Raw genomic sequence first — 12,118 nt, 5'->3', positions numbered from 1 at the left:
CATATAGTAAATGCTCAGCAATTATGACTATAATGAACAAAGGTAGTGATAAAGATTATTAATTTTATTAAATGATCACTATGGTCTTATTTAGGTAAAATAATCTCTGATAAAAGCTACATGTATACTTATATTGAATTACTGACAATCTTTCCCTTAACTAAGAGAAACAGAATTTTCAGATTTTTTTGATTGATGATTGATCAGATTCAGGAATTAAGACTGTGGACACAACAGTCTTGATTTTATAATTCTATCATACAAATCAATCAATAATGCAGTAATTGGGCATTTTGGTAACTTGTTAATTCAAAACCAAACAGAAAGGGAACGATTTAGTCATGGCAATTCCAAAGTCTACACAAGATACACAGATTAAGAAATCCTAACTCCTGCCACCTGCTCACTGGGATAAGATGGGATTAGTGATTCTGAAACAAGATTGTTTAGGGAAACTAGATACAGAAAAGGACAAAAGTAAACTCCATTCCTAAATTTGGTGAGATTGACTCTTTTGCAAAGTACAATACTGTGATTTATAAGGAATGTGTATTTGGCATTCACATTCAGATTCCTCACATGTCTTTGGTCTTCACCACATTTTCTAGCTCACAACTCCCAAAACCCTTGGAATTTCCTGAATGACAAGGGTCATGGAAGCATCTTCTGTTAATAATATTTGGTCTCTTACCCTCCTGAAATCACTTCAGAGACATGAAGATGAAATGGGTGTCTTGCTCTTCATAACAAGCCTCTCTCCAGGAACACTGGGTTTATGTTAATGAGGTGACATTTGGAATGCAGCTAAGGACGGAGGCTGTTTGCCAGGGAAACCAGCCTGAATAGAGAGTGGGAGCTTCAGTCCTACCTCCTGACTTTTGAGGAAGGGGTAGGGGCAAGAGATTGAGTTAAATTACCAATGACCAATGATTTAGTCAATTGTGCCTACGTAATGAATCTTCTATTAAAAACCCCAAAAGACACAGTTCAAAGAACTTCCAGGCTGGTGAACAGGTAGAGATTTGGTGACAGTGATGCTTTTTCCCTATATCTTGCCCTGTGCATCTCTTCCACCAGTTTTTCTTAGTTATATGCCTTTATAATAAGCTGGCAATCCAGTCTGTAAAATGTTTATCTGAATTTTGTGATCTGCTCTACCAAATAAGTTGACCTTGAGTAGGTGTTGGTGGAAACCTCTGAGTTACAGCCAGTCAGTCAGAAGTACAGGTAACAACCTTGACTTACAACTGGCATCAAAGTTCATGCAGGGGGTCACTGAAACTTCCAGTCTGTTGTTGTTTTTCAGTAGCTGAGTTGTGTCCAGCTATTTGTGATCCCATGGACTTCAGCACTTCAGGCTCCCCTTCCTTCATTATCTCCCAGAGTTTGTTGAAACTCATGCCCATTGAGTTGGTGATGTTATCCAATCATCTCATCCTCTGCCACCCCTTTCTCCTCCTGCCCCCGGTCTTTCCCAGCATCAGGGTCTTTTTTAGTCTACAGCTGATCAGTTATAAGGTGATAACCTGGCTTGTGATTGACTTCTGAAGTGGGGGTGGGGAAATTTTGTAGAACTGAAACTTCAACCTGGGAAGCTAATGCTATTTCTGGGTAGAGAGTGTCAGAACTGAGCTGGAATCCTGAGAACTGCTTATTGGAGGTGTGGAAAAACCTCCCCCCTCACACACACACACACATTGAATTTGGGTCCCAGAACCCAATTAGGAGTTTTATACATCAGGACCAGTAATTATACCTTGAAATAATATAAAGAAGGTGAAAGAATAAGTTTTACCCATTACTTTACACAGGGATGCTGTAGGCACAGTTCTTTTTTTTTTTTTTTCAAGCCTCTTCCTCTCTGCTTTTCTGTATTCTGAGGCCTGAGTTGACCCACTTTAATCCAAGCCATAGGACATGGGAACTCATGCTCTAAGTCATTCATGAGTTGCACAAGCATGTATGCTTAGTCATATCTGACTCTTTATGACCTTATGGACTGTAGCCCTGCAGGGTCCTCTGTCCTTGGGATTCTCCAGGCAAGAATGCTAGAGTGGATTGCCATTTCCTCCTCCAGGGGATCCTCCCCACCCACCATGAAGATTTTTTACTATTGAGCCACCTGCTCTAAGTCAATCAGCTTGTAAATACCCATGCATTTTTAAGGGAGTGGACACACTACCCCATAAGCAAAAATAGCCAGCATCTGACACTTCTGAGTTCATATAGTGGATGAGCATCTCCTGTGTGTCAGATCATTCCATGCTCCATCACCGTAGCTACCCAGTAACCACTCTTATCCTGCTAGGATTTGCTTTATTAAACTTTTATTTCATCTAACATTGGGTCTAAGTTTTTGTTTTCCTACACCTGCCCTAACTTTACATCACCTTTCCCTGGAAGCCAAAACGGTATCAAAAAAGCATTGAATCATCAGACCTGAAAGTTCTTCAACTGAAACCTCTAGAAGTGTGCTCAAGTTTTAGAGTTGATTATCACTGACATTCTGATGCTAAAAAGAGATGCATCCACGAGAATCTTGATATTCATATATTCAGAATAAATAATGTCATGAAGTTATATCGGGGAGCTATCTCTGTTTTGAGAAAATTCTTTTCATAAATTTTAAAAGCAGAGACAAAGCAGTAGATGTTGACCTCATTTAGCTTATCCCAAAATTTGCATCACTTTAGAATGTAAGAGGAGAATTGGAGGATGTTAAACGATGGTATTGATTTAAGGACCATCTGCTACTAATTTGAGTCAGAGAGAGAAGTGTTGTAATTTTAGCACATACAATGGATTTGACCACAGCATTCAGTGCTGTATATTTATATCTGTATAAGGATCTTGAAATGTTTAAGTAGTCTTTTTTCATGAGTTTATTAATCAAACATTTTCTAAAGAAAAGAATACGGTAAAGTGTAAACTATTCATGTTATGTCACAGGATATATGTTTTAACAGTGAAAGAATCATAAGTGATGATGATGTGTTATGATATGACATAAAATGGATCATTAATATGCTTCTCTGATAATTAATGGTTCTTTACAAAGACAACAAAATTGTCCACTTTTGGCAGAGATTTTCCAGGCTAGTTGATTAATTTAAGGAAAATAACTGTAATTATTTCAGTGGCATGTTTCCCACTGGTAGAGAGATGACCATTTGCAAAAATAGTCTTAAACAAAAGGCTCAGAATACTCTTGTTATGTTTTAAGTTGTATTTGTGAAACACAATCATACTCAATGATTGTTTTGTACCACAGCATAGAATATATCTCCCATATATGCCATAATGTTTCTGATTTAAAATATTCTAAATTTAATTCTAAATTAAATTATTTTTGATAAAATATTAACAAATTTTTGTCTTGCTTGTGTATTTTAAGATATACTTACGGGTTATCCAATAGCAGTATTACGGGATTAAGTTCTTTCTTTGGTCTATAATAAGCCCTGAGAGGAACAATAAAATTATACAATCCATTTCCAGCTGTTTCAGCTGCAACTATAATTAGCTTATTTTTGAATCCATAGGCTTTTGCGTCCTCATAGTAGTTATGCTGGCAACTCTAGAGAAGAAAAATTATACACAGAAATACCATTTTTATACTCCACTAAAATTGGGTGAAAAAACTTAGGAGACAAAGAAATGTGCAATTAGTCCTTCCTAGTGAATCCTTTGTTTTCTAATCAATTTGAAAATAGTTACACTTTTCTATGCCTAATTCTCCAGCCTGAAGGTGTGCATGGACAAAACCAGTGACTTCCAGGTATGCAGCCTGATACGGGGCAATGAAAAGGCAGTGGTGTGTGTGTACACACATTCTGCTGCAAAGCGGAACTTGCCGCTAGAGGACATCTGGGTATCAATATTAAAGAATCATCACAATGTATACGTATATCAAAGCATCATGTTAAATACCTCAGATATACATAATTTTTATTTGTCAATCATAATTCACGAAAGCTGTAAAAATAATCTACCTCTGACTTTCATTTCCAGAAATAGAGTAACATTATAATTTAGTAACCCTGCAACATTCCAAGAACTGAATACCAAAAGGTATTGAAAGGGATTTTTTCATTAAAAAACAAACAAAAAAACGTGTAATTGTCTAAAAGTGTACCTGAGCTGGCAAGATAATGATGAAAATATTCAAAAGTAAAATACTAATACTAACAAGAACAAGAACAACATAGTATCACATTACCAAAATGTGTTTCCTGAGGCTATTTTGCTACTTCCAAGGGAGCTAGAATTTACTGGACTTGGCATTATTAAATCAAGATCCTTTTAAATAAAATTATCTGCCTGGAGAACTGCTTTAGCAATCTGGCTCTTTAACCTTTATATCTTTATGTATGTTTCTTTTTATTTGGGCTGGGATTAGTTGATTCTCTGTGGATTCATTATCAACTCTGGAATATTCTCTGCCTTCATTCCTGAATAAAAAATTGCAAAACATTTTTTGGGAACAAGGTACCTCAAGTCAGCAGAATCAATAAGCAAAAGAATTAGACTCACAAATATTACAGATTTCCTTGTTACTAGATTCAGAATAGAAAAATGAGCATGTTTACTATGTTTAAGGAAATAGAAGAGAACAAGAGGATATTGGAAATATTCAAGTAGATGTTTAAAAAATTACAAATACTCCAGTCTGGAATTAAAAGGCATCATAACTTAAAACAGACATTCAAAAAATGATTTAAATTGCACATTCTGTTCATCTGAAGGGATCAACTGCATGATTGAGTTGAAGTAATTATTCAGAATACAGGGAGAATAGAGAAAGTAGTATGGAAAAAACTTAAGATGTGTGAGAAGACAGTTTGATAATGTCTAATACACATTTAAACAGAATGTCTGAAAAAAAGATGAGAATCACTATTCATGTAAAGATTGACTAAGGCTTTTCTAGAATTAATGAAGCATGCAAATCACCAGGTTCTGGAAACCCAATGAATCCTAATCCAAATAAATAAAGATAAATGCAGGGTCATACACATTGTCATACTGCAGGACAATCAAGACAAGAAGAAGACCTTAAAAGCAGCCATAGAGAAAAGAGAACTGTACCTACAAGAAACACAAATTAGAATGATGGCTGACTTCTCACCAGCAGTGTGCAGGACAGAAGGCAGTGAAAAAATCCTAACATGTTTAAAGGGGGAAAAAAAAACAACTCAGAACCTGGAATTGGATACCCAGCCAAACTAGTCTTTAGGAAGGAGGACAAAATAAGGACATATCTAGAAAACTGAAATGGAAAGAATTTATCACTATAGGATTTCATTAGCAGGATTTCTAAAGCTGTAATCATGAAAGTGGAAAGATCAATCCAGAAGGAAGAATTAAGGCATAAGAAAGAAGAGAGCACAGGAAATGATAAAGGAGAAGGACAGTAGGTCCCCACTGGAAGTACCATTGGAGAACTGTTAAGTATAAACAGGATCTGAGGCCACACAAATTTAGGTCCTTTACAAAGAGATTATGGAAGGAGAAGGTGCCAGGTTGGGGCTGAGATTATTAAGTACTTCATTTTTATGAGCTCAAGTGAGGAAAAAGAACTACTTTAGTAAATTTAGAAGCAGCATAATTAGCAAGAAAAAATAACACAAGGATATAACATGGAATTTATTTTTGATAAACCCTGTCCAGGAAGGAGCCTGCTGATGCTCATATAAAGCAGACTGGGCAACAAAATCCTTGCTCACAGACTCCATAGATGCAGCAGGGTTGGCTGCCTAACCCCACCCTCTAATCACAAAGTGGGCACTCATTTGCAGAGCAGACTACCACCTCCAAACAGACTCAGTTCAGTTCAGTTCAGTCGCTCAGTTGTGTCCGATGCTTTGTGGCCCCATGTACTGCAGCATGACACGCCTCCCTGTCCATCACCAACTCCCAGAGTTTACTCAAACTCATGTCCATTGAGCAGGTGATGCCATCCAACCATCTCATCTTCTGTAGACCCTTTCTCTTCCTGCCTTCACTCTTTCCCAGCATCCAGGTCTTTTCAAATGAGTCAGTTCTTCCCATCAGGCAGCCAAAGTAATGGAGTTTCAGCTTCAGCATTGGTCTTTCCAATGAATATTCAGGACTGATCTCCTTTAGGATGGCCTGGTAGGATCTCCTTGCTGTCCAAGGGACACTTAAGAGTCTTCTCCAACACCACAGTTCAAAAGCATCAATTCTTTGGATCTCAGCTTTCTTTATAGTCCGACTATCACATCCATAAATGATTACGGGAAAAACTATGGCTTTGACTAGATGGACCTTTGTTGGCAAAGTAATGTCTCTGCTTTTTAATATGCTATCTAGGTTGGTCATAACATTTCTTCCATGGAGCAAGTGTCTTTTAATATCATGGCTGCAGTCACCATCTGCAGTGATTTTGGAGCCCCCCAAAATAAAGTCTGCCACTGTTCCCACTGTTTTCCCATCTATCTGCCATGAGTGATGGGACTGGATGCCATGATCTTAGTTTTCTAAATGTTGAATTTTAAGCCAGATTTTTACTCTCCTCTTTCACTTTCATCAAGAAGCTCTTTAGTTCTTCTTCACTGTCACAAGGGTGGTGTCTTCTGCATATCTGAGGTTACTGATATTTCTCCTGGCAATCTTGATGCCAGCCTGTGCTTCAACCAGCCCAGCATTTCTCATGATGTACTCTGCATATAAGTTAAATAAGCAGGGTGACAATATACAGCCTTGATGTACTTTCCCTATTTGGAACCAGTCTGTTGTTCCATGTCCAGTTCTAACTGTTGCTTCCTGACCTGCATACAGATTTCTCAAGAGGCAGGTCAGGTGGTCTGGTATTCCCATCTGTTTAAGAATTTTCCACAGTTTGTTGTGATCCACATACTCAAAGCTTTTGGCATAGTCAATAAAGCGAAGTAGATATTTTTCTGGAAATCTTTTGCTTTATCTATGATCCAGTGGATGTTGGCAATTTGATCTCTGGTTCACGTGCCTTTTGTAAATCCCCTTGAACATCTGGAAGTTCACAGATTAAATACTATTGAAGCCTGGCGTAGAGAATTTTGAGCATTACTTTGCTAGCATGTGAGATGAGTGCAAGTGTACGGTCATTTGAACATTCTTTGGCATTGCCTTTCTTTGGGATTGGAATGAAAACTGACCTTTTCCAGTCCTGTGGCCCTACTCAGTTTTCCACATTTGTTGGCATTTTGAGTGCAGCACTTTCACAGCATCATTTTTCAGGATTTGAAATCGCTCAACTGGAATTCCATCACCTCCACTAGCTTTGTTCGTAGTGATGCTTTCTAAGGCCCACTTGACTTCGCATTCCAGGATGTCTGGCTCTAGGTCAGTGATCACACCATCGTGATTATCTGGGTCATGAAGATCTTTTTTGTACAGGTCTTCTGTGTATTCTTGCCACCTCTTCTTAATATCTTCTGCTTCTGTTAGGTCCATACCATTTCTGTCCTTTATTGTGCCCATCTTTGCATGAAATTTTCCCTTGGTACCTCTAATTTTATTGAAGAGATCCCTAGTCTTTCCCATTCTATTATTTTCCTCTATTTCTTTGCATTGATCACTGAGGAAGGCTTTCTTATCTCTCCTTGCTATTCTTTGGAACTCTGATTTCAAATGGGTATATCTTCCTTTCCTCCTTTGCCTTTTGCTTCTCTTTTCACAGCTATTTGTAAGGCCTCCTCAGAAAACTATCTTGCCTTTTTGCAATTCTTTTTCTTAAGGATGTTCTTAATCACTGCCTCCTGTAAAATGTCACAAACCTCCATCCATAGTTCTTCAGGAAGTCTGTCTATTAGATTTAATCCCTTGAATCTATCTCTCTCTTCTACTGCATAATTGCAAAGAATTTGATTTAGGTCATACCTGAATGGTCTAGTGGTTTTCCCTACTTTCTTCAATTTAAGTCTGAATTTGCCAATAAGGAGTTATTTTCTGAGCCAGAGTCAGCTCCCAGTCTTGTTTTTGTTCAATGTATAGAGCATCTCCATCTTTGGCTGCAAAGAATATAATCAATCTGATTTTGGTATTGACCATCTGGTGATGTCCATGTGTAGAGTCTTCTCTTGTGTTGTTGGAAGAGGGTGTTTGCTATGACCAGTGCATTTTCTCGGCAAAACTCTATTAGTCTTTGCCCTGGTTCATTCTGTACTCCAAGGCCAAATTTGCCTGTTACTCCAGGTATTTCTTGACTTCCTAGTTTTGCATTCCCGTCCCCTATGATGAAAAGAGTATCTTTTTTGAGTGTTAGTTCTAGAAGTTCTTGTAGATCTTCATAGAACTGTTCAACGTCAGCTTCTTCAGCATTACTGGTTGGGGCATAGATTACTGTGATACTGAATGGTTTGCCTTGGAAACGAACAGAGATTATTCTGTCATTTTGAGATTGCATCCAAGTACTGCGTTTCAGACTCTTTTGTTAACTATTATGGCTACTCCATTCCTTCTAAGAAATGGCACCAACCAGACTGATGCCACCTAAAGAACGGATAATCCCAAATGTCATAGACTAATCAATAACAACCAGAAACTTTTCCTTTTTAGAGACAGATTATCATCTTTTGGCTTTGAAAGTCTCCGTTTCTCCTTCAACAAGACTCATCTCTGAAAGCCTAGCTTTTTCTTGTATCCGGTTCCCTGATTGGTAGTTTAGTCAGTAAGTCATGTTCAACTCTTGGGACCCAATGGACTGTAGCCTGCTAGGCTCCTCTGTCCATGGAATTCTCCAGGCAAGAATACTTGAGTTGGTTTCTTTCTCCAGGGGATCTTCTTGACCCAAGGATTAAACCCACCTCTCCTGTATTACAGGAGAATCCTCTAGGGAATGAGAGCCAGGGAAGCCCAAAAGGTCAACCTTACCCAAACAGTGACTTTGAACCCTGGACCCTCAGATTAAAAGTATGATGATCTACTGACTGAGCTCTCCTGGGCTCCCTGCTTGTGGTAAGCCACTCAGTCATGTCTAATTCTTAACGACCCCGTGATCTGCAGCCAGCCCAGACTCCTGTGTCCATGGGATTCTCCAAGCAAGAATATTGAAGTGGGTTACCATACCCTCTTCTGGGGATCTTCCCAACCCAGGGATGGAATCCGGGTCTCCTGCATTGCAGGAGGATTTGCTACTGTGTGACCCATCAAGGGAGCACTGAATGGCTAAACAAACACAGAGAGATGGAAATTGAAATTTAATGATAAAGTTATCTCTCCAAATTGTAAAGCCTATAAGCATAGAGCTGGGATTTTTATACCAGGTAACTCTGAAATTTAGAATAAAAGAAGAAATTCCTGGTTAGAATTAGTTGTACGTTTTAATTTCTGGGAGGTGGGGAGTTGCAGAGTGTCCTTTTTATGTGCTTTCTTATTTGTTAGGAAAATAAATTCTTACACAGGTCATGTCCAACGGCCATGCTGTGAAAAAGATTAAAATGCCCGCTTTCTTACAATGTTTCTGTTTTGGATGATTTCTCCTGAACATCCAGGCAGGAACCAGAACCAGTATAAAATCTTCAGAGAAGGAGTCATTAAACAAGACACTTCCAGTCTAATTGATAATGAATCTTTGTGAATGACACATAGACTACCTAACTTGCATCACATCAAGCAATTCCACTTTGAGATTTGAGGCAAAAATGCCTAGTAAAATACATAGAGCATATTTGGCCAAAGTGATCTGGGGAGGACTCTGGTTTGTGGCCCTGGTACCTTTGTTTTCCTTTTAAAAACATGACTGACCAACTCCTCAAATACATCAGTGGAGGGTAAAGCACTGGGTAATCATTGCTGCTGCTGCTAAGTCGCTTCAGTCGTGTCCGACTCTGTGCGACCCCATAGACTCAGCCCACCAGGCTCCCCTGTCCCTGGGACTCTCCAGGCAAGAACACTGGAGTGGGTTGCCATTTCCTTCTCCAATGCATGAATGTGAAAAGTGGAAGTGAAGTCGCTCAGTTGTTTCCGACTCTTAGTGACCCCATGGACTGCAGCCTACCAGGCTCCTCTGTCCATGGGATTTTCCAGGCAAGAGTACTGGAGTGGGGTGCCATTGCTTTCTCTGGGGGTAATCATTAGTGCAGTTAAAAAAAAGTAAAATTCACCACCTTATGTATAACATTTACATTTGAAAGATAATACTCTATAAACATATTTCAGTCAAAAAATTGTACAAAATTATATAAATGCATGCAACTACACAATGCCATCATTTTAGTTTTACAGAAAATAACAGCCTGAAGTGCTTACCTTGTCTAGTCTTAAGCAGCAAAATGGTACTTTTTCATGAAGGAGATGACAAAAAGTGGGTGAACTTCCTATGTATGGAGAGTAAGGTGGGTAGCCTTTAGCATATCTGTAAAACAATATGAAATACCTAATTACCTTTAATAATGCAGGCAAAGTCTGACAAATCAGTTGTCGTCAATTCCTCACTTTGATAAAGTTAGATGCAGTAACGTTTTGTGCTGCAGTTATATTCTGATAAAGAAACAATTTGGAACAAGGGCCATGGACCAAAGTTGACATGGTTTTGTGAACTAGTTTTCATATGTTTAAAAGGCTGAAAAAAGTCAAAAGAAGAGTACTATTTCATCTCATATGAAAATTAAATGAAATTTAAATTTCAGTGTCCACAACTGAAATTCTGTCAGAATACGGCCATGCTCACAAATCTCTTCAGAAACAGAGGTGAATAGTTGAAGCAAAGACCATAAATTCTAAAATATTAACTAACTGATCCTTTCCAATCTTCAGTTTAAAAGATTTAGATATATTTTAGAAAATAGCAATGTTTTTTATAAAACATATTTAAAGCAAAATTCATTATTATGATTCACTCTATCAATATTCATGAGTCATGAATTTTTTTTTTTTTAGAAAAAAAAAGTAAATGGTTGCGTGAACTATTCCATAAGACCCACACCAAAACCAGAGTTATTGGTGAAATAATGTTTAAATATTATCAAAGATAATTGGTTTGTTTATTGACTTTACAAGATAGTCACCTGCACATTATGCTATAAGATTTTCAAAGTGAAGCTATCAAAGTAACAGTATAAATGAAAATTAAGAGACAAAATTCATGGACTTCATCAGATGGTCAACAACGAAATCAGACTGATTATATTCTTTGCAGCCAAAGATGGAGAAGCTCTGTACAGTCAGCAAAAACAAGACCGGGAGCTGACTGTGGCTCAGATCATGAACTCCTTATTGCCAAATTCAGACTTAAAATGAAGAAAATAGGGAAAACCACTAGACCATTCAGGTATGACCTAACTCAAATCCCTGATGATTATACAGTGGAAGTGAGAAATAGATTTAAGTGCCTGATGAACTATGGAATGAGGTTCATGACATTGTACAGGAGACAGGGATCAAGACCATCCCCATGGAAAACAAGTGCAGAAAAGCAAAATGGCTGTCTGGGGAGGCCTTACAAATAGCTGTGAAAAGAAGAGCAGCAAAAAGCAAAGGAGAAAATGAAAGATATAAGCAATTGAATGCAGAGTTTCAAAGAATAGCAAGGAGAGATAAGAAAGCCTTCCTCAGCGATCAGTGCAAAGAAATAGAGGATAACAATAGAATGGGAAAGACTAGAGATCTCTTCAAGAAAATTAGAGATACCAAGGGAACATTTCATGCAAAGATGGGCTCGATAAAGGACAGAAATGGTATGGACCTAACAGAAGCAGAAGATATTAAGAAGAGGTGGCAAGAATACACAGAAGAACTGTACAAAAAAGATCTTCATGACCCAGATAATCACGATGGTGTGATCACTGACCTAGAGCCAGACATCCTGGAATGGGAAGTCAAGTGGGCCTTAGATAGCATCACTACGAACAAAGCTAGTGGAGATGATGGAATTCTAGTTGAGCTCTTTCAAATCCTGAAAAATGATGCTGTGAAAGTGCCGCACTCAATATGCCAGCAAATCTGGAAAACTGAGCAGTGGAAACTGGAATATGTCAGTTTTCATTCCAATCCCATAGAAAGGCAATGCCAAAGAATGCTCAAATGACCACACAATTGCACTCATCTCACACGCTAGTAAAGTAATGCACAAAATTCTCCAAGCCAGGCTTCAGCAATACGTGAACTGTGAACTTCT

At 38.2% G+C, this 12,118-nt stretch overlaps 1 protein-coding gene across 2 annotated transcripts in view; it reads right to left on the bottom strand.

Moving 5' to 3' along the window:
• Positions 1 to 12,118, bottom strand: part of KCNT2 (potassium sodium-activated channel subfamily T member 2) — a 435,264-nt gene that overhangs the window by 98,095 nt on the left and 325,051 nt on the right. For both annotated transcript variants that reach the window (XM_061382138.1, XM_061382137.1), the window contains exons 18-19: positions 10,252 to 10,357; positions 3,405 to 3,577 (exon numbers count right to left, since the gene is read on the bottom strand). In XM_061382138.1, the coding sequence (XP_061238122.1) occupies positions 3,405 to 3,577; positions 10,252 to 10,357 (279 nt within the window). The remainder of the gene's footprint in view (positions 1 to 3,404; positions 3,578 to 10,251; positions 10,358 to 12,118) is intronic.

The sequence above is a fragment of the Bos javanicus genome, chromosome 16 (assembly GCF_032452875.1).
Source record: "Bos javanicus breed banteng chromosome 16, ARS-OSU_banteng_1.0, whole genome shotgun sequence".
NCBI lineage: Eukaryota > Metazoa > Chordata > Mammalia > Artiodactyla > Bovidae > Bos > Bos javanicus.
This window is presented reverse-complemented; position numbering and strand designations above follow the sequence as displayed.